General features: G+C 54.7%; 9 protein-coding genes across 9 annotated transcripts; 4 read left to right on the top strand and 5 right to left on the bottom strand.

Moving 5' to 3' along the window:
- Window positions 1-1703: 1703 nt before the first annotated feature.
- Window positions 1704-2560, top strand: AB675_7230 (uncharacterized protein; the record flags this gene model as incomplete). Its single annotated transcript, XM_018147583.1, has 2 exons — window positions 1704-2089; window positions 2131-2560. The coding sequence occupies 2 exons, from the start codon at window positions 1704-1706 to the stop codon at window positions 2558-2560; spliced, it is 816 nt and encodes a 271-aa protein (XP_017995029.1).
- Window positions 2561-3530: 970 nt separating this feature from the next.
- Window positions 3531-8182, bottom strand: AB675_7229 (ABC transporter CDR4; the record flags this gene model as incomplete). The annotated part of the gene is made up of 6 exons (XM_018147581.1): window positions 3531-4196; window positions 4244-4477; window positions 4529-5467; window positions 5516-6229; window positions 6358-7299; window positions 7346-8182. 6 exons carry the CDS (start codon window positions 8180-8182, stop codon window positions 3531-3533), a joined length of 4332 nt encoding a protein of 1443 aa, XP_017995043.1.
- Window positions 8183-9068: 886 nt separating this feature from the next.
- Window positions 9069-11054, bottom strand: AB675_7228 (Vacuolar basic amino acid transporter 5; the record flags this gene model as incomplete). The annotated part of the gene is given in 7 exon segments (XM_018147580.1): window positions 9069-9157; window positions 9232-9495; window positions 9547-9744; window positions 9790-9927; window positions 9945-10761; window positions 10809-10862; window positions 10908-11054. 7 exon segments carry the CDS (start codon window positions 11052-11054, stop codon window positions 9069-9071), a joined length of 1707 nt encoding a protein of 568 aa, XP_017995011.1.
- A 552-nt stretch (window positions 11055-11606) lies between these two features.
- Window positions 11607-14028, top strand: AB675_7227 (uncharacterized protein; the record flags this gene model as incomplete). The annotated part of the gene is made up of 3 exons (XM_018147579.1): window positions 11607-11647; window positions 11728-12687; window positions 12738-14028. The coding sequence occupies 3 exons, from the start codon at window positions 11607-11609 to the stop codon at window positions 14026-14028; spliced, it is 2292 nt and encodes a 763-aa protein (XP_017995028.1).
- A 219-nt stretch (window positions 14029-14247) lies between these two features.
- On the bottom strand, window positions 14248-15250 carry AB675_7226 (4,5-DOPA dioxygenase extradiol; the record flags this gene model as incomplete). Its single annotated transcript, XM_018147578.1, has 3 exons — window positions 14248-14291; window positions 14368-15183; window positions 15238-15250. The coding sequence occupies 3 exons, from the start codon at window positions 15248-15250 to the stop codon at window positions 14248-14250; spliced, it is 873 nt and encodes a 290-aa protein (XP_017995035.1).
- Window positions 15251-16081: 831 nt separating this feature from the next.
- On the bottom strand, window positions 16082-17488 carry AB675_7225 (Fatty aldehyde dehydrogenase; the record flags this gene model as incomplete). The annotated part of the gene is made up of 1 exon (XM_018147577.1): window positions 16082-17488. One exon carries the CDS (start codon window positions 17486-17488, stop codon window positions 16082-16084), a length of 1407 nt encoding a protein of 468 aa, XP_017994998.1.
- A 219-nt stretch (window positions 17489-17707) lies between these two features.
- AB675_7224 (uncharacterized protein) lies at window positions 17708-18310 on the top strand (the record flags this gene model as incomplete). The annotated part of the gene is made up of 3 exons (XM_018147576.1): window positions 17708-17991; window positions 18157-18175; window positions 18230-18310. 3 exons carry the CDS (start codon window positions 17708-17710, stop codon window positions 18308-18310), a joined length of 384 nt encoding a protein of 127 aa, XP_017995046.1.
- A 117-nt stretch (window positions 18311-18427) lies between these two features.
- AB675_7223 (uncharacterized protein) lies at window positions 18428-18997 on the bottom strand (the record flags this gene model as incomplete). The annotated part of the gene is made up of 1 exon (XM_018147575.1): window positions 18428-18997. One exon carries the CDS (start codon window positions 18995-18997, stop codon window positions 18428-18430), a length of 570 nt encoding a protein of 189 aa, XP_017995038.1.
- A 285-nt stretch (window positions 18998-19282) lies between these two features.
- AB675_7222 (Cocaine esterase) lies at window positions 19283-21055 on the top strand (the record flags this gene model as incomplete). Its single annotated transcript, XM_018147574.1, has 1 exon — window positions 19283-21055. One exon carries the CDS (start codon window positions 19283-19285, stop codon window positions 21053-21055), a length of 1773 nt encoding a protein of 590 aa, XP_017995000.1.
- Window positions 21056-21306: the final 251 nt, after the last annotated feature.

Genomic DNA, 21306 nt, shown 5'->3' with positions numbered 1-21306 from the left:
GGCTTCAAACAAAGTCGCAGAGCCAATGCGTGTCGCAACACGTATGCCGACGAAGAAGATCACAGCTCCGCATAGCAGATCCTCCTAGCACGAGCCATCGTTGCAATGCTCCACGTCGTGCTCTCAGACACTGATCTTAGCATTCGCCGTCTCGCCGACTTGAAGGCCGCCATCCACAACAAGCGCGGCCGCGTCGTTCACTATATCATCCAATCACTGCCCAAGGTCCTCGACGACCCCATCACCAAGTCCGAGAGCGACATCGCTATAGGCAACTGCAAGCACAGCGAGGACGGCGGTCTCGACTCCAAAAACGCCACGTTTGCTATCCAGTACAGGAAATTAATTGCCATACTGCGAATCCACGCCCACTTCGCCCGTGCATCTTACATCGAACACTGAGGAAACCACCGATTTCCAATGGCTGAGAACCCATTGGCCGAAAATACGTCGATGCTTGATCGAGAAGCTGAAGCCTCGTATGCTTGCGAGACACCTAGGTCTCTGCAGACGCACAGCAAGCTTATCCCAACTGGTCACTACGGAACCAGACACAGATTTTGACGCGGGTTGGTCATCGCGGCGGTCTCCCGTGCTGTCGAATCAAGAGCCGGAGTTCGCTTCGCATCGTTCCATATGGTTGGTCTCAGCCCGGCTGTGGACTTTGAGATCTTTTGGCCGGCTAGCTCGTGGATCGACACTTACTGCATGTCTCAGTACTCCAACGGGTACTTCGCAAGTCCCAGCAACGCTTCTGCACCGGCCGCTGCGCCTCCAGTCTACTCCCAACAGCAGACTTGCGTCCGCCGGAACGAGATCGAGTTCGCACTCGCCAACTTCCATCGACCGCCCAAACCGTGCTTTCACCGGCACGGTGATTGCGGACGAGTAAGAATCACGACAGCTTCACCGTGGGCACAGACCGGTGCAGACTGCATCCGTCTTCTCGAAAACTCACATGCATAAGCGCTAAACCCATCTCCGCGGCCACGCTCTGGCAGGCGTCTGACCTGCCCAACTGCCACATCACAGGGCCAGACCCAGTAAGCAGGCGCGGTACAACTCAGGGAGCATTCCCGAATAGAAAGAGCTTACCGCTTTTGATGAACGCTTTCGCTGGAAATGGCAACCAGAACGGCCCATCGAAGCAAGGGCATCGCTTTCGGCAGTGGTTCACTGGATCTGGGGAGCCTTACCCGGCACGTTCTGTCGTTAGCTTTTGGCCGAACCATGCTGATAGGTCAAGTGCAGGATCTGTCTGATACCCAACGCAAAGGAGAGTGACCTGGGGAAAGCGTGAACGAATCCGAGCGACCGAATTTAAACATCTTCTCCAGAAAGCTTACTTCGATTTTTCGGAACGTGCGACATCCGGCGCCTGTCGTCATTCGAGTGAACTTTCTCCAAACTCCAGAGATGCTGACCGTGAACGAAGCCGCGTCAGATGGGCGCGAACACTTACATCCCTCACATCCAGATCAGCGATGGCGTTGAGAGCTTCACCATGGCTTCGACTTTGGGAACGGATCAGTCTGCGCCGGGAAAGAACAAACTCTGGTTTGGTAATGAGAATGCCTCCATAGGCTGCGTGCCCCTCCCAAGCGATCCAAGCCGACTCAGGCAATGGCTTTGATCGCACACGTCCCTCATAAGTAAGACACTTCCTTCACCAGCCTTGAGAGGAGCTGTAGCATCTCCGAACAATGCATCCCAAGCACATCTTCCCAATCTCGCTGGCGGCCTCCGTCGCCGCCACCGGCCGCCCATCTGATGTTTCGATCTGCGACTACTACACAGGCGCCGTTCTGAAGGACAACACTCCGGCCAATCAGTACACGCTCCTCACCGTCATCGTCAACACCGTCGTGATCGGCAACTACTCCGCCTGTGCTGTAGGCAACGGCCTACCTGGCATCCTGGCCCCTGCCGATTATGGCGGTGAATACGTCAACCTTCTTCCTTACTTCAATGGCTGTCTCAAGAGCACCAACGTCGATGGGCATCCGGCGAGCGTCAACTTCCTAGATGGTGGCGGAGCAGCTCCCCTCATGAACAACATGGCTGCAAACAGTCCCAATACGGCGCAATAGTGAGTACTGTTAACATCTAACTTGCCAAGCTGACCACCAGTGCCCTTCTCACTCACCTATATCAATTCTTCGGCAAACTCCTCGGCTGTTCCGGCTATGGCGAGATGGGCTTCCCGGCGTACATGGGAGACCCAAGCATGGCCCGTGTCCACAAGTTCATGTCGCTTGATCCAGCCGAGGTCGGATACTTCATTGACCAAGTCGGTGCTGCAGCCACCTGTCTTGGTGTGTCCAACTCCGATGTCTCGACCGTCGCAGGCGTTCTCATGCAGTACTTTGGCTATCGCTGCTCGCCGCCGCTGGCAATCACCGATGGGCCTCAGCTGCAGAGTATTTGTGAGTCGTGCAAGTGCCCTGTCGACCCTAACGGCGGATGCGAGCAGGGTGGATGGGATGACTGGTGTCCTCCTGAGCCACAGACGGCACCGCAGTGTATGAAGTCGGGTGGGTATCAGAGTAGGAAATTCTGATGTGGAAGGGATAGTTGCTATGAAAGAGCGGCTGAGATTGAGGACGCAACATCATCATCGGTACAGAGCATCATCTAGGTTGGCCGCAATGACGGCAAGAAGTTCTTGATGCCTTATGCTCAACAAGTCCTGTGGGGCAGACTATCTGATGTATTGAGGAAGGGGCCACCGGATTGAAGCTACGCGTGAAATCGATGAAAAGATAAAGTCTTAGGCTCATTAGAGTATTTTAAGTGTCATGTCCCAAATCGCGCCTCGAAAACTCGCTCGTTCGGGCTGCCCACGGAATACTAAGTAGCACTACTGGCGACCGCGGCTTCTTTCTTTTTCTGAACACTTGACCCACCAGGTTTCCTACTTTACCTGTACGCACTGCCCGCTTCATACGGATGCGCTACCATGCCAACACAAGATGCCTGCGTCTGAGAATCGTGTTGACAATTGTCTTGCAGTAATATACCCACACTTTGCGCGGAGGCCCATTTTTCTGGTGACCCTTCTGTTCCTGAAATCATCGTCCTCGCCCGAGGCTCTTCCACGCTCCGATGCGCGTTCATCAACGCCATCTCAGTAATGCACGCCTCTCTAAGGCACGAATTGCACGGTAGATAGCCCGCGGCGCGTCTCAGTCTGCGCAAGTGCCTCGCATATATGCCTCATTGTGACCCGTCAACCTGCAATCCAGAAGCCACGATGCTTTGGCTGCCTCGAAACGAGTAGCCCTTGCTCTTCCTCAACCTCCCTTTTCTAGCCTTCTCAGCCTCCGCCTCCGCCTGTACACCTCTCCTCCTTCTTCTTGTCCTCTGCCCTTTCTTATCTCTGTTGCGGCCACTACCTTCTAAAGCCAGCCACGACTACCAGCACGGCCACAATCGCAATCCAGGCTGCGACGCCGGTCATCGCCACAACGAAACCGAAACCTCCCAGAAGATGACACCATTCCCCGACAGAGTGGACCCGTCAGGCCTTCTTAACCCTTCTCTGGCTTCGCACCCGTCCCAGCTGCACGCTTCTTCGGCACGCGCAAGAGCCAGTACAAGAAAACGGCAGCGCCGATGTTGAAGACAATGAAGACCCACATGATCCCGAAATCGCGCCATCTGTGCACGAACTTGACATCCACAGCCGCCAAGATCGTGTCCGTATCAGTAACGGGACAGAACTGACAAGTCTGGGTCGTGTCAGCTTGTAGCAATTGCCCGCCCGCAGCGCTGATGTAGTCCGCCATGTAGTCCCCGCATGTGAGACCGGCAGGTGGCTCGAACCGCAGCCACTCTCGATCCGAGCAATACGCTGGCGCTCTCGCCAAACCGGCGGCGAGCAAGCCTCCGGACAGGTAAGTGAACGGGTTCACACGATACATGAAGATCCAGAAGCCTGGCATAAACGTCGGCGTCGCGAGGATGCCGCAAAATAGGAGCATGACGAAGCCCAGCACGTTGGCCAGGTTGGAGGCTGCTTCGGCAGTGGCGATGCCGGCGATCATGAAAATGGAGAAGCTGCTGGTGAAGAGCATATAGGTGCAGACGATGAGGAAGGCGAGCGTGGCGCGGGAGTCTGTGCTGTTTGTGACGGCAGTGTTGTTGTACAGTCCGATGGGGAACCACCAGCAGAGGAACATGCCGGTGCCGATGAGCTGGTTATGTTAGCTTTGAGTCAAGTGAGCGATCTTGCACGACCTACCAAGCTCCACGGCATCTCGACGATGATGCTCGCGAACATGAATGCTTTCCATGAGTATGTTTTGGACGGTCGTTCCCTGACCTCGTACAACGACCGGGAGATGACGAAGTACGGAATCGCTTGCTCCACAAAGGACATGAAAGTGGTGAGTAATGCGAAGATTCCGAAAAGTTGACTGCGGACTCCCTGTTGAGTTCTGCTGCTTTGGAAGAAGACAAAGCCGATGAAGAACATCTGCAGCATGTCAGTAGTGGACGAAGACTGGAAGATGGGTGCCACGCATACCGAACCGATGCCGAGGAAGGCTTTTGAGTAGATGTAGCTGGGCGTGCGCCAGTACTGTTGGAAGCTGCGCTTGGTGACGATGGCGGTCTGTGTGAGTAGAGGAGCAGCAAACTCATGTCCAACTGTGTCGTCTTCGGTGGCCGTGCCAACTGTCGTGCGCTTCTCAGCAAGTCGGTCAAGTTCAGCATTCACCTCGCTCTTCTCTGCATTGTTCTGCCAGACCGAAGGCCACTCTATGTCAGTCTTAACACCAGGTACTGCTCCGATGGTAGAGAGCATCCACTCGGCAGGATTTGCGGCTTTCGGAGGGGCGCTTGCGCCATTGCTGGTGAAGTAGTTCACAAGTGTCTTGAATCCCCGGCCGATCTCACCAAAGTAGACCGTCTTGCCACCACGAGCCAGCAACAGCAGCCGATCGAACTGTTCGAAGAGCACTGCCGACGGCTGGTGGATGGTGCAAAGAATTGCCTGACCGTGGTTGACGAGTCTCCGCATCAGTATGCAGATCGACCACGACGTTTGGCTGTCCAGGCCAGAGGTAGGCTCGTCCAAGAACAGTAAGAGATCCGGTTTTGCTGCAAGCTCGACGCCGATGGTGAGTCGCTTTCGCTGCTCCACATTCAGACCTTCTCCGGTCTCTCCGATCACTGCATCAGCATAGTCTCGCATTTCAAGCAACTCGATCACTTCTTGCACGTAAGCCAGTTTGTCCTGCTTGCTGGTAGCTGCAGGCTGCCGTAGAAGAGCGCTGAACTCTAACGCCTCGCGAACTGTAGCCGTGCTGAGGTGCAGATCCTGTTGCTGGACGTATCCGGTCTTTCGCTGGAAGCTGTCGTCACGTAGTCGTCCATTGACCAACATATCACCGGAAACAACACCCATCGTGAGCCGATCGGCCAAAGTGTCCAGCAGAGTGGTCTTCCCAGCTCCGGAAACACCCTGGACACCGTTAGCGTGCGAAGAGTAATGCCAAATCAGGGTACATACCATAAGTGCCGTCAATGTCCCAGGCTTGACCCACCCATCGACGTGATCCAGTATTCGCCTTGTTTCGTCCTTGATCTTCACGTCGTAGCACACATTGCGCGAATGGAACACCGATCTCTGCCGGTGACTGCTCTTGACTGGCTCGCTGGAATGCTGAACCACCGTTCGCGAACTGTCAGTACCTTCCAGATCATGTTCTTTAGCACCTCGGATGCAGGCCGGAACCTTCCCTCGCTGGAAGGTAAGCACTTCGCCTTTGCTCTTCGCCGAAGCCACAAGCTCGCTGCAGACGAGATTGCATGCGAGGAAGAAAACCAAGAATGCAAGAAGAATGCCAAAATTGCGCCATTTGTGATCGGGCAGATACTCGAAAGCCTCGCGAAGGTGCCGAGTACCATCGACAGTGTCGGAACCTGCTGTAGCTCCAACGATGTTGCATGACTTTGCGATGAGCGACTCATCGTTGTAGCCAGGTCCGCTTGGCACTAGGTTGGAGCAAGGGAATGTTCGCCCAGCAAGCTCGTTGATCATCAGGCTTTCGAACGCCCAGACCATTGTTGACAGATAGTTGATCCAGCGGCACCAGCCTAGCATGGCATTGACAGGGATGGAGAAGCCGGTGAACAGGACGATCGCTAGCAAGATGACGGCAGTCGGAGCGAGGGCTTGAGATGCTGTCTTTGTCGTGCTGCCGAGGAATCGGAATAGCATAGACTATGAAATGTGAGCTAGCATCTATTCCGGAGCAGTCGTGCTTACCATCGTGAGTGTGCTTGAGAATGAAATCAGAGAAAGAAGAAGAACGGACCTGCCTCCCGGCGCAAGTTCGTCATAAAGTATACCGTGGTATTGACGATGATTGAGTTGATGATTTTGTATGGTAGATCCACGACCATGGCAGCAAGTGCTTCCGCACTCGGATGATATAGAGCGTATCGACTGTGCTTTTCGACAATCCGGCGTTTAGCATACAACGTCAAGATCTCAAGTATGCTCGCAAATGCGTTGAGGATTAATGACGTGAATAAGATCATCCCGCGGAAGTACAGACTGTCGGCTGAGGCTGAGAGGTTGTAGAAAACGCTGCTGGCGATCAGGAATTGCACGAAGTTCGCCGTCAGTTGTACGAGGGTGATAGTGGGATCGCCCTTCAGCAACCTGAAGCCACGCCACAGACAGATCGAGAACTGCTGGAAGTATGACAGCGTGTATGGTGAGCTTGTGCGCTGCAGATGGGCTTGCTCCTGCTTACGCACACGTGCGAAAGCTTCCGAACCTTTGGCATGAAACGGATGCAGCTCGCTGTATGCTTGGACGCTTTCGATGAGGATACGGCGGTTGTTGCTGTTCGACCAAGCTGCGGCGAAGTCGTCTGACGAGCGCGGCACAAGTGCCTCGCATCCAGGGCGAATCACTCTTTCGCCGGCACTTGTCATCGAGGTGAGGAAGTCGGGAGTCGTTTGACTTTCCGGACAGGTGAAGCCCAGCTGTTCGAAATAGTGCTGAGCTTCTGAAGTGGGGCCAAAGTAGATCTGGCGGCCTTCGTACAGAACCAGAACTTTGTCGAAGAGATCGAATGCGGCTTGAGGGGCCTGATAGATCGCTACGGCTGAGGTGGTGCCAAAGACATCCGCACATAGTCGCAGGGCTTTACAGATCTCGATCGCGTTCGCGCTGTCCAGTCCTCTGGTGCTGTTATTCCAGCACTGCAAGGGCGCATCGCTGAGAATGGCTTCGGCTATGGAGACTCTTTTGCGTTCTCCGCCACTAACGCCACGAATGAACTGTAGGCGTTAGTATGAGATTGGCATCTTTGTCTGATTGACTCACATTGTCTCCAACCCGCGTATTGCGTGTATGATTGATGCCAAAGGCTGCCATGACCACATCGCTAAGGAGCTTTGCGTACGTGCTCCGCCGGAGGCCATCGGGCAAGTCGCGTGGCGATCGGGCCAGCGCTGCAAAGTGGAGTGTGTCGCCGACGCTTAGAGTAGGCAGGTGTGCATCGTCCTCGGCACTGAATGTTGCCTCTCCGCGGAAGCGAGTAGTCATCTCTTCGCGTGTGATGCCCCTGAAATTGAGGTATGCTTTTTCGTCGACGTATAGTCCATGGGTCTCGCCAGCGACAGTCTTCAGAAAGGTGCTGCAGCCGGATCCGGGAGGCCCTAGAACACAGAGCATCTCGCCTCGGTCGACGATTCCCTCGAGACCATGGAGGATGTCGACTTTGTGACCTTTATTGCCCATGATCTTCCTAACACCGGATGTGATGTTTAGAAAGACGTTGCCGACAGTGCGCTGGAAGTCGGTTGCGCTACCGTAGCCCTGAACATGCAAATTCCGGAAAGCAACGCCTCGATTACGAGCTTCAAGGTCCTGGTCGCTCAGGTGAAGCTCATAGAAAGCTTTCATCCACACCGCTGGGTTGAAGGCAGGGCCCTGCGGGTCGAGCGGACCGCCTGGGGCAGCATAGAAGGGACTTTGACTGGACGATGTCGTGTGTATGCTACTCGCAATTCGGGTGATGTTCTGATCTCGCACTTCTTGAGGTTCGAAACTATCCAGGTCGTCGTCGGTCGTTGCCCGTCCATCGTGGCCGACGGGCTTGCGCTGCTCTCCGTTGACCGATGTGTCATTTCTCCGGAGCTGCGGTACAGAAAAAGGCATGATGGAGTCTTGGAGATAGTTCTACTTACATCGGAAGGGTCCTATCTGACTTAAGTACACCTGTCGGTCCATGCCACGCCCAGCAGGAGATGATCGTCGCACGGCATCTGGCAAGATTTGTCCGGCGACAGATCACGGACTATCACCAACGCCAGCACTAAGGCCATTTTGCAGACTGCAAGTATGCCCGCATCAATCCTGAAAGGGCACAACAGCAATTCAGACGCCGCGCCTGCTGGATAATGCTTGGCGTATGTTTGACATGAGATTAGAGGCAGGCAACTCTATAGTCCGAGGCAGACCTGCGGTAGCGTAAAGCAATTTTGGACGGCGTGTCAGGACTGCCAACACGTTGAGCAACTGCAAACTTGAAGTCACAGGTGGCAGCACGCGCAGATGGAGTGACGCGATGTGCCAAGCCATAGTGGGTTCCGGACTCTTGGCTCGGGCTTTCGGGATTTCGCGTCTGATTTTTCCCCGCGATTATCGGGTGCTATTCATCACCGGATTCAATATGATAGTGGATGCAGTCCACTGTCGCAAGCACATACTTGCGATACGTTTGTGCTTGCAGAGGACTGATTCAGCTGGGAAAGATTAAGCAATGCCTACACTCAATACGCACGTTCGATTCGCTCATGGCGCTTACCGATTTGCAAAGGCGTATTTATGTTCACATGTGTGAGACCGGCGGCGGACAGCCGTATTGGCTGAGGTGACTGGTGACGGCCACCTTCAACGATCAGGTAACCATTGTGTACTCCGTCATGAGAGTGCTTTGATTCACTCCAGCTACGGGTCGTCTACGGTGTACCATCAGCCACCCCTTCGACAGCTAAACCAAGTTGATCCGCGGTCATTCACTGCAGTGGCAAGCACGTGTCTGTCACTTCTCATCCGGCTCTGTGGGTACTACCAGTGGCGCATCGATGTGATCGTTGAACTCTTTGGTCGGGTTAATGAAAAAGCATGAGACTGGGCACATGTAGTCAGCATTTATATTCACAGTTGATGCGATAAGTGTCATGAGGAATGAGACTGAAACATACCGAGTGCAGTCACACCAGAGAACACCGCAGCGGCAATCCAGACCACCTCGAAGCTTTTCAGATACGCTCCCTGCATAGCGTGGACGCCAGCACCGATGACGGCTGGCGTTACACCAGGTATCTGTGCCAACAGCGCCTGGTTCTGGCTCATCAGCGCACCAATGAAGGGCTCGATCGATGTCGGCGGCAAACCTGCGGGCAGTACGGCGGCCGCGATATCGTGGCCGAGATGCTTTGACATCGAGGAGTTGAAGATGGCGGTATCTGCAAGAGAGGCGTCAGTGGTTATGGAGCAGAGCGAGGGCGAATACCTACAGATCGCAAGTCCGACAGAGCCGCCCAACGATCTGCTGGCGAGCATCAGACCGCTAGTGATGGCGATCAGCTCAGCGGGCGCGCTCATCTGCGCCGCAGTGATGAGCAAGGTAAGACTCCATCCGAAGCCGAAACCTAGCAGCGCTGGGTATCCCCAGACTGCGTTGTAGCTTGTGAGCGTTGCTCGCGACATCAGAGCTGCAGAGCGTCAGTCAAATTGGAGCAAGTGCGGACACCGCTTACCAAAGAAGATCATGAATAACAGGAAAGACATCACAATAGGTTCTCGAAGCCGCTTGGTGAATTTGGATGCGAAGTGGATAGCGATTGCAGCAACAATGCCGGCGAAGAAAGTGATACAATAATGCAATCCGGCAAGAACTGCGTCAGTCTCGAACAAGATTCCCACCTCCATGGTGTAGTAGTTGTTCGCTGCCAGAAGATCATGCCGTCGGCAAGAAAGCAGCCCAGGGCCAGGGCGAAGTTTCGATCTTTCTTGAACAGGTCATGGTGGATCAAGCCGTCTCGCTTGAAGAACGTCTGATGTGCGACGAAGCCGACGAAGATGACGATGCCAACAATGAGTGGCGCCAGAACGTGAGCGTTTGTCCAGGAGAACGGGTTGTTGCCCCAAGTGAGTCCCATGGAGAACAGGACCAAGCTTGCCGCAAGCAGGGCGTACCCTGACCAGTCGAGACTTGACAACTTCTGACGCCACGTTAGATGCCGCTGCTCTGGTCGAGGCGGCGGATTGTATAGTGCCGCAATGGTGATAGCAGATACCCCTGTCAACGCCACTGTGATGTACCAATAATTGCGCCATCCATAGAGGTTGTGCGCTGTCAGGGCAGAACCGCAGAGCAGACCAGCGATACCGCCGATCCCGCCTGTGGCGTTGAGACCCGCTTGTGCAGACGGCCTCAATCGTCGGGGCAGAATCTCAGAGCCCACAGCAATGAGGAGCGGCTGGCCGACATACATCACGCCGGAAATGACTTGTCCGCCAATGGCCTGGCCCATGGTGTCGGCGCGTGCAAGAATGAGAGCACCGACTGCACCAAAGATGGAACCAGCTACCAGAAACCATTTTCTTCCCCAGTAGTCGGAGGCTTGGGACACGGGAGGACCAAGGACGACAGTGACGATCACTATGGCCTGACTTATCCAGACGACCTTGTCCGCTCCGCCGATGGCGGCTGCGATATTTCGAGCGAACTGCACCAAGTCAGTGAGGGCGAGGACGAGAGCAGCGAGCTTCTCACAGCACCAGAACCGACGACATTGAACATCTGCGCCGCATACTGCAGACATAAGGCCTGAGTGTGTCAGTCCTGTCTCTGTGTTGTTCGGGACTAACCGACCAGATACACCAATGCTGTTTTCACCGTGAGATGCTCGTGGCCTTGTCCAGCATGCCTGCCGCCTTCCTCAACATGGGACGACGCACTGGAGTCGTGCTCGACATTTTGGCCTGCTACATGCTTCTCAGGATCCCTGGTGTCGTTCATCTTGAGTGACTTGGGGAAGGTATCGCAGGAGGGTCAAACAATGAGATCGATTCAACGACGCTGTTGCACAATCTGGGCTGTGACTGTTCTATCTAATCGCAAGCGAAAGTGGTCCCGATGTGATCCTGGTCGACTTTGCGAATACGAGAAACGGCACTTGCAAGACCCTGAGTCCAGGCCCCAGATCTGCTTGCCTTCCCCGCTTCAAACCCCAGAACCCGCATGCCAAGAATGAATTGTTAATTTCGCATAAAGAAGCGCCTTCCTCCACTTCTTCCGAGCTGCTCTCTGCGGACCACAAAGCATCTCTCGTGCAGTAATCACACCCTGGATTGCCCACACCCCACCTGCCTGCGACCTGTGGACCAATGATGACTGCAGAGAAGGCTACTTTCTCATGCGATATCTGTGAGAAGACTTACACGCGACCGGATCATCTGGGCCGGCACAAGCGGACCCATACCAACGAGCGGCCTTTCGGTTGCGAGCAGTGCGGCAAGGGCTTCAACCGAGTTGACCTGTTGCGGCGACACTGCATCAACCATTTGCAAGATGGTCATCCTGCAAAGCGCTCGAAGACCAGCGGGCACAGAGTAAGCCGGGCATGCGTAGCTTGTGCTGAATCGAAGCTCAAGTGTGAGAACGAGCATCCTTGCCAACGCTGTGTCTCGAGAGGTCTCGAATGCAAGCTCAGCCAGCCTGCACCGAGTGTGGCTCGCGAGCAGAATCGTACTGGATCTTCTGCGCAACAAAGGCATGCAGCCACCTTCAACGACGCAGATACCGCCGTCGTCGACATCTCACAGCCCGAGACTGAAGACATAGCGGATCGACTGTCGCCCACCCAGCAGGATCCCACGTCAATGTCAGCCTTGTCGTTTAGGCTGCCTCAACCAATCGCTCAGCAAGCCCTGCCCGAGCTCTCGATGGACCAACTTGAGCTGTTTGACGACACAGGCATGGGCACGTTCTTGTTCGATATCATGAATCCAATCAGTGGAGAGGCAACAAGCAATTTCATTCATTCGGGCCCTATACCCGACGTGCTCGATTTTGCATTTGACGATTTCCTCACATTTCCATCGGCACCCGTGCAAATGACGCAGACTACGTTTCCAACTCAACTCTCTACGTTGCGCCCCATGAGTTCGAGTGGTGCGGTAACTCCGACCGCGCGAGCGGTTGGTCTCGGACAACAAGCATTCAAAGATTCTGCGTGGTCATGGACTCCCAAACAGGGTGACCACCGCCATGCAGAGCAATTGAATCTAGCAGTCAGAGATGAGACCTTGATTGAAGCCGGTATCAGTCCGTCAGCGTCGTTGGCTACTCCCAGATTCTCTCAGGCTAGTCGCGATCGACTGCTGTCAATGATTTCGAGAAGCTGCGAGGCATCGATACAGCGGCACGTCATCTCTTCCTTCCCTTCAGCTGCTTCGCTTTCGTCAATATTGGACACGTTCTCGGATGCAACCCCTTATGAAATTGCTCGATGGGTTCAAATGCCAACCCTCCAAGTCGATGAGGAACGCGAAGAGTTCATCGGTGCTCTGTTGGCGACCGCTGCGACGTCGTCGGACCAGCACAGCTTCGTCGACTCGGCTTTGCGATTCAAGAAGCCACTCGGCCTGGTGTCTCCGAACGGTTTGAGGAGGACAATCGAAACACTAGAGACCTCCGCAGCATTCAGTCGTCGGCGCTGCTCATTCATATCGGACTCTGGAGTGGCAATCGACGGAAGATGGAAATTGCCGAGAGTTTCACCTATCCACTCATCACAATGCTACGCCGCTCGGGACACTTCAGACGAGACGTGCGCAACGAAGTTCTCCCAGATCTCAGCACGCTCTCCCAGGAAGTCTGGCTACAATGGCTCCATGCCGAATCATTCAGACGGCTGGCCTACCATATGTTCCTCCAGGACACGGCGGTATCCATGGCTTTCGTGACGCCACCTCTCATGTCTTGTACCGAATTGCATCTCCCTCTTCCATGCTCTGATGGCCTATGGCAATCAGCCTCTCTTCAAGGTTTCGAACGAGAGCTTGCTGCTGGAGCGCACCCAGCAGACCAAAGTCGCCTCACCCTGCGTGATTGTTTGAACAACCTTGAACTACTTTCGCACCACGCAGCGAGTGTGGATCGACAGATGTCGCTGGACATCGTTGTGTCATGCTTTTGGAGCCGCGTGTGGCAGTTCCGTCAAATGACGAGCACCCCCGATTCGAGCGATGATCTCAGGCCCGGCCACGCCGCCAGTGCACTACATCAAGAGCTCACACAGACTTACCGACATTTGCAGATGCAACCCGTCGACTTCGATGATGCAGCTTCCTGCTGGAAAATCAAACTCGAGCTCTGCATGATCCACCTGCACGTCTCGCTCGAGGACATTCAGCTCTTCGCAGGCAAGGAAGGCGAGATCGAAGCACGGCGGATGGTGCCGATATTGCGGCGTTGGTTCACCTCTTCTGCTTCACGTCAGGCACTACGCCACGCTGGCCAAGTGCTCCGAGCGGCGTCACAGCATCGCAAGGGGCCGCTGCCTGGTCTGTCTGCCGTCGCAGTCTACCACGCTAGCCTTGCAATGTGGGCATTCGGCATCTGGTCCGCGCGCGAGGTGGCGGGCGATGGCAGAGGCGCTGTGTACGGACAACAAGAGCAGTGCTTGATGATCGATGCCGACGATTCTGAGCCCCAATGGGAGTCTTTCCTGCTGCTGCGTAAGGGTCGACCATGCATCCAGAACTATACTCGACTGTTCGCTCAACATGACAACGGCGTCACTGCGGTTCCTGTTCCTGTTCCGCCTGTACCTCTAGAAGAGCCGTTGGAGGTCATGAAATCGATCATCAGTCTGCTCGCGGCAAAGTGCGGCGAGACCCACACGACGCCGCCTATGGCGGAATCCTTGGCCAAACTCATGCTCTCGCTGGGTAAAGCAGCAACTGTTACAAGAAGGTCGTATATCTGAGAGCTTAGGAAACCACAACACGAACAGTCGAACACCGCCGAACGAGCGATTCTGGTGCCATCTGAAGCGCCGAAAAATTGGGATACCGAACAAGACGAGAATATGAGAAGGTCCGTGATGGAACTGTCCTTGTCAAAGCTGTGGACGTGTTTGCTGCTGAAGATAATACAATATATGATGTCCCGCAGCTCATCGCCTGCTCCTAATCCCATGGGACGGTCATGCTCCGACGTCGATATAGTTGCCCCAGGTGAACTGAGAGTCTGCTTTGGTTAGCACGATAGCCACCAAGGCCACTGTCTTCGGTGCTCCAATGGATAGGAAGAAGATTATGCTTACTACACATATTTGTCAACTCCCAGTCCTCCGCCATCAATTTCCCCCTTACGCCAGTATCACCAACATCACCAACAGCGCCCGCGACAAACAAAGCTGCCATATAGTGATCATCCGTGGCGTGCGCGTCCCGGTATTGAGGATGCTTCATCAGCCTCGTCAGTGCCCTCCTCAAGTCCGGCCCGTCATTCTCCTCCACCGCGTCCTTGAAAGCTTGGCGGAACTCCAGTGCCCAGGGTTCCGGCGGGGTCGGCTGCGCGAAGTTGTCTTTGTGTAACAACATCGGTCCCCAAACGTTGCGATACAGGTTGTGCACTGCACCGCCGCTACCCATCAGCAGGTAGTTGTCTGAGCGGAGCGAGCGCAGGGCCGCGCCGACTCGGACATGGAAGTGAGGATCATAACGGGCGTTCATGCTAATGATTGTTGTTGGCGGACAGGTAGTTGGGTCTGGGAACATGCGGATGAGGACGAGGAAAACATCATGGATCCATTCGAAGGAAGGATTGCCCGTCGCATTAATTCCAGCGGCGTTGAGGAGCGAAATGCATCGTTCGCCGGTTGGTAGATCGGGCTTGAGCGTATAGGTTTCGTACTTTGATCGGTGCACATTGCCGACGGGTTGCATCGTCGGTGCAGGATTCATGGCGACTTGGACGGCGTGGTCGGTCTTGCAGTCCCAGTGCGCGCCCATGATAACAATGCCTCGGACGCCGTGGGATAGGGCGGCATCGCCGCACGACTTCCAGTATGTTGCACTTCGCGATTCCTCGCCAAGCATCATGGTGCTGCCATGGGAGAAGAAGTGTACTGGCGTACCTGCGAATGTGTTAGCTGAGATGATTGTGCGTAAAGCAGGGAACGAGCACTGACGTGGTTTCGTCATGTTCGTGTGGTGGTATGGTTTCTATCTGGACGACGGCGACGTTGCGACCATGCACAAAGACGTTCTGTTTCCGCATGTCACGCCTAAATGTGATCCATGGGTCATGCGGAGAAAGCTGCTCGGGATGTGGAGGAACTGGCGTCCTCGGGATCGTGCATGGCTGCAAAGGTGTTTCTCCGGCATGCCTGTGTCGCCCGGAATGCCAGGTCTCGATCGAGGAGAACGGTGACAACCTTCCTGCCAGCGTCCCTGCTTCCGAGTCAGTAAGTCAGGGCTCACGTCGCACTTCAGAGCTAGGAGGCACGGCGAAACATGACTGGCAGTCTGCCAAAGTAGCCCTGGAGAGAAAGGTGATAAAGGACGAGGACCTTCGAGACATCTTTCTTATTAGGGATCGGAATAGGCGTAGGGCTTACTTCGAGCGCCTACAGCGCAGTGTCTAGGCACTTGGATTCCAGCTAAGACTCAGGCGTGGCAGCCCCTACGCTTCGGCCGTCGAATGCCTAGAGACAACCCCAAGAATCGAATCGCTTTCCTCGCACGTTGGCAGCTCCAAAAATGAGTGGAAACCTTCCGCCACTGGCACGTCGTTTTCTCCAAGATCAAGACGCGTTCTCCCAGACGGGCGCTTTTCCCTCGTTGTGCAGTAAATTTGTACATGTACACCAATAGACCACGCACCGCTGCCAAATGCGGACCGGGACATGCGAAGTTCCCGGGTCTACAACGTTGCACACAGCAGATGCATGCCGCCCCGGCAGGCTGACAAAGCGCCTCGAAACCAGCCATCACTTCGCACAACGCCAAGAACATTTCGACGTCGCTGCAACGTCATCGCGTCAAAGTCCTCACCACGACAGGATACCCGTACCTTATTGCAAGAGAGCACGAAACCACCACGCTCGTCAAGATGACTCCGACGCCGAACAGCAGACCCTGCTCAAAGAACCCTACAGTCGGTCCGAATGGTTCCTTGACCGGCTCAATGCTTGATTGAAGCCACTTGTCCAGCTCTACCGCCTTCTTCGAGCTCTTCCCTGGCCATAGCGTCTGGTCGATACTGGACTCGGGTTGCTCAACTATGACGGGTGATGCTACGGAGAACATGTCCGGCGTGTACCTGGGATGAATGCAAGTCGGATGACCAGCGGGGGCGACGGGACCGATGAGAATCTCCGCGGGAATGTGGTTGATGATCGATATGGATGCCTGAACGAATTGACTGAGATACTTTGCGGTGGCAGGATCGGCAAAGATGTAATTCACGAGCAGCGGTGAGTCGTGCTTGTTGAGCATGTTGATGCATGCCTCACCACTGGAGACGGGCAGTATTTTCAAGACCGGAGAGTCCACATACGACAAAGTATGCTTGTCGTTCTTTTCCAGAATGACGACGGTAGCCCTATCGGTGGAGGTTACAACATTACCAGAGCTCTCCTGCTTGTCGGTCTTGTTCGTGCCGGAACAATTCTGAGCAGCTTGGAAGGATAGTGCAGCTTGGCGTGCTGCTTGAGCGAACTCTTCGACATGGAATTCATTCACCAGGACCAAATCCGGCGCATACGATGATGCACCTGCGAAGCCGAAGCGCGCGTATGCACACGCTCGTGCTGCGTTCTGGACATTTCCACTGCGATCGACTATTGCGACACGCGGCTTGGCTGGCGCGCTCAGAAGGAGGCCTGTTGGCCAGGGATCGTTAACAAGATTCTGCTGGACCGAGATGCGGAACCTATGCTGAAAATGCTCCTCGAACGGGTCTTTTGTCGTAAAGAGAACTGTCTCGCTGGTGAGGCTCTTCTCGAGCACTCGGCGGATGAGGCGCGAGGCGCTCGACAGGGCTTCGGCCTCTTCGATCAGCACACAGTTGCCGGCTGCAATAGCTGCAGCAACTGGAACAACGAGTGAGTACAAAGGGTCTCCAACCGGCGTCAGTATATATGCATAACCGATTGGGGAGCGTTTGTGGGTGTCGTCCTGTGATTTTGCTGGGCGGTATTCCTGTTTGAGACTTTCCTTGGGATTCGTGGATCTGTGAAAGTCCCGGATGGCGTTGAGTGTCATGATATACTGGGCCTCAGCCTCGATCTGTGTCGTTCTGGCAACGCCATCGTGAAGTGCGGCGATGATCTCTGGTCGAGAAGTCTCAATGCCGCGGTGCAAGGCGCTTAGAGTTCGCTCTCGAAAGCGTGCGTTAATTGCGATGCCATCAATGATCGATGCACGAATCGTGTCCATCGTACCACGAACCTGTTTGGTCTTTGTTCAGCTCATGGTTGTTGTTGCTGGCAAGGTATAGAGGTCGGTTGATGTGCTCCGAATAAGGCTGATGACCTCGGGACCACATTGAATCTGGGCCCTGGTGGGGCTTGGCCACTGCACGCGCCACTCCTCAAACGACATCTAGCCTTCCACCGCCAAAGCACGTTCAGCAAAGCGATTATTTAGAAATCAAGCATGGCTGTACCGGCTACCACGACCACCGCAACAGAGACGACGAGTCTTTCACCCGGCGTGCTACGTTTGCTCGCCGACTATGAGCTAACACATAGCGGCGACGAGGACGCACCACCGGCGCCACCAAATCCGCAGCCCGACCTTGTCACTCCAAATCCTTCATGGTGGCCAACAGACTATAACGACATTCCACCATACCGCCCCATCAACTACAGCCTTGACCGCGATCAAAGACCCTGGGCAAGGCCAGGTATCGAGACGGCGTTCGCCTTCACAATGCTGAAGTAAGTTGCGCTCCCAAGGTCAAACTTGTATCCGGAAACGAGCGCTGCATTGAAGACTGCCCGAGCAACTGTCTCGGGTTGACAAAGAAGCTGCTCTAACTAGCCTCACCGTCCTACTTTCCAGCCTATGCTCTTTTCCCGACACATGGCTAATCAGTTTTGCAGCGGAGTGGGCGTCGTAGCTGTGAGTCTGCATACGTTAAGTGGTTTGGCTTGTGACATGCTGACATCTCCAAAGTGGTTTGCGAAGCTTTGGAGAGCGACTGGAGGGAGGCTCAATGACCAGATATTTCGGTTCTCGATTGGAGGCGAGAGATGAATTTGAGCGGGCTGCGATGGGAAATATTCTATTTGGCAGGGACCCTATCGTGTTCACACATTTTCAGTCTACCCGATTCTACCTGGACTTTTTTCTGTACTCCCACAACGGGCATCTTCAACTTGACGCTCTGACGTTATCCGGCATGTTATTCCCATAGTCCTCGCCCAGCTTGCGACCGTCGATTTCGACAGCTTCCGATTCCAGCAAGACATACAGCATCCTCGCCCAATCTTTGTCGCTAGCATTCCTCCAGGCGTGGATCGTGCCTCGCTGAATGCTGATGTCCCCACGGTGCATCATTCTCCTCTCACCGGAATCCAGCTCTAGCCACATCGTGCCCTCAAGGACCACTCCATAATCAAGGCTGACAGTGCGGTGCATGGGCGATAGAGAGCTTGGCGGAACATCCACGACGCGCAGTACAGAGCCGCCCGGCACAACCAAGCCTGGCTTCTTGTTCAGGTACGACTGATAGTTCTCGATGTCGGCGTTGTCCTTGAATGATACCGGGTATTGGCTGGTTGTGTAATTCAGTGAGAAGGTCGCCCCGTTGCCTATCGATTCACGCGGCTGTGCCTCGTCGATGGTTGTGTTGAAGATGGCTTTGCCAGACGTGTCGTGGTCAGTGATGAAGCGGCGGTTCTTCGGGAGTCCGCTCTCGTGGTATTCAAGGGTAGTCGCCATTTCCTGTAAAATTGGTGTCCGGCTCTGGTTCAAGACTTGCGAATCGACCCAGCAAGCAGCATACTAAGCATAAAGCAGCTTCCGCTGGTACGGTAAATCTATGTCTTTCGGAAGACTGCTGCCGAGGTCAAGGCTTACATCCCCCACCAGACCCGACAAAACCTAGGCGGGTACTCCACAGCCTTGCCATGGACTACCACGCCTCGGCCCAGAAGACGTGCCTCAAGAACATTCATCAAGTCTCAGGAGCCACATTTCAGCCCGACCACACTTACTGAAGCCACGATGCCTACCGAGATTCGTGACATAGAGACCGTCGATAAGGACTCATTCACCTACCTATACCAACAAAACGTTACAATCCCACTCAGATCCAGCGAGGGCATCGTACGTTGCAATGTCTACAGACCCAAAGGGAGCGAGGCTTGCCCGGTGCTTATGACCTACGGTCCCTATGGGAAGGACATACCGTATGCAGACTTCCACCAGAAGTCATACGCAGAGGTGAATCCCGAACACAAGTCGGAGCATTCATGCTGGGAGACGCCGGATCCTAAGTACTGGACCGATCATGGTTTTGCAGTCGTGCGTGTCGATGAGAGAGGTCTGGGACAGTCTCCAGGTGTGCTGGACACCATGTCGCGGGGAACCTGTGAGGCCTTCTTTGATGCAATCGAATGGGCAGCCGAGCAATCGTGGTGCACAGGCAAGGTCGGTCTCCTTGGGATCAGCTACTACGCAGGTAGTCAGTGGAGGGTCGCGGCACTGCGACCAAAGGGGTTGGCCGCAATTGTACCTTGGGAGGGAATGAGTGATTACTACCGTGACAGGTGTCGTCACGGAGGGATCCTGGCAGATGGATTCATCAAGTTTTGGTGGAATCGGCAGGTCATCACGAACCAGTACGGACGACCAGGACGTAAGGCCAGCAATTGGGGCCCAGACACGATCGAAGGCGATCTGCCGGAACAGGAATTGGCATCCTTACGAAACGATCAGAATGTGGACAACTTTGCAAACTCCTTCCGCAATCAGCCATACTATGCATCCAAGGAATACAACCTGGCAGATATTGAGGTGCCGCTGCTGAGTGTTGCCAACTGGGGTGGGATACTGTTACATCTTCGTGGCAACATCGAAGGCTTCACTCACGCTGGATCCCGTCACAAGTTCCTGCGTTGTATCGTTGGCCGCCACGATCTTCCCTTCTACTACCACGACGAAGTCGAGATCCAACGAAGCTTCTTGGATGCATTCTTGAAAGGGGATGATCGAGCCGGGTGGTCGACGGGCAAAGTACCGCCTGTGGATATGGTCATTCGTCAAGGTGACCTTGGATTCAATGACCCTGCGAGTGAGCGGAAGTTCATTCGGCGTACAGAGACTGAGTGGCCGATTGCTCGCACGAAATATACCAAATTCTTCCTCTCTCCATCCGCAGAGCTCCTGCAGCATGCTCCAAACGAACAGCACGTCAGCCGATTGAGCTACCACGCTCTGGGCAGCATGCAAAGCCAGCAGCTCATCTCCTTCAGCACGCCCGCGTTCGCCAATCAAACGGAGATGACTGGGCACATCACTGCGCACCTGAACGTGTCTGTCACAGCATATGTCGGCAAGTCTCTGCCCTCGGATATCGACCTGTTCGTGACTCTTCGACATTTCGCCGCCAGTGGAAAAGAAGTATTCTACACCGGCACTGCAGGCGACCCGGTACCGCTCTGCAAAGGCTGGCTGCGGGTCTCGATGCGCAGGGTGAACACGTCACATCTGCGGCACAGAGACTACCTGCCATACCGCGATTACTTCTCAACAGATGTCCTGCCGGTCCTTCCTGGCGAGGTCTATCCGGTAGACGTCGAGGTCTGGCCAACGAACGTGGTTCTGGAGCCTGGTGCTCGGTTGGTCTTTGAGGTCGCGAGCGGAGATACCCAAGGCAGTGGGATCTTCACACACAGCGCGGATCGTCCCGTGGAGGTATTTGGGGGCTGGAATCATTTGCATTTTGGCCCACGATGGGAGAACTACGTGGTTCTGCCAATCATTCCGGAGAAATAGGTTGCAGGGAACGGAGTAGATTGAGATCGAGTTCTGTGTTACCGCATCATCACTGTGAAGAGGTTCATTATCATAGACTTCGTACTAGCCAACATGGAACTCGTGCGGCTGTTGCAGAAGACCAGATTGCCTGAACGGGTGTAGAGAAGGCTTCTGGCAGATGCAGGTGCCTTGCAACACTCAGCAAAAATTTGATGCGGCACCCAAGAAATTCATCTTGTCTTATGGAACCCTATGGTGCCAATCCTCTG

Source organism: Cyphellophora attinorum (assembly GCF_001299255.1).
Source record: "Cyphellophora attinorum strain CBS 131958 chromosome Unknown Contig45, whole genome shotgun sequence".
Classification (NCBI taxonomy): domain Eukaryota; kingdom Fungi; phylum Ascomycota; class Eurotiomycetes; order Chaetothyriales; family Cyphellophoraceae; genus Cyphellophora; species Cyphellophora attinorum.
The sequence above is the reverse complement of the archived record's forward strand: the minus strand, read 5'-3'. Positions and strand labels throughout refer to the sequence as shown.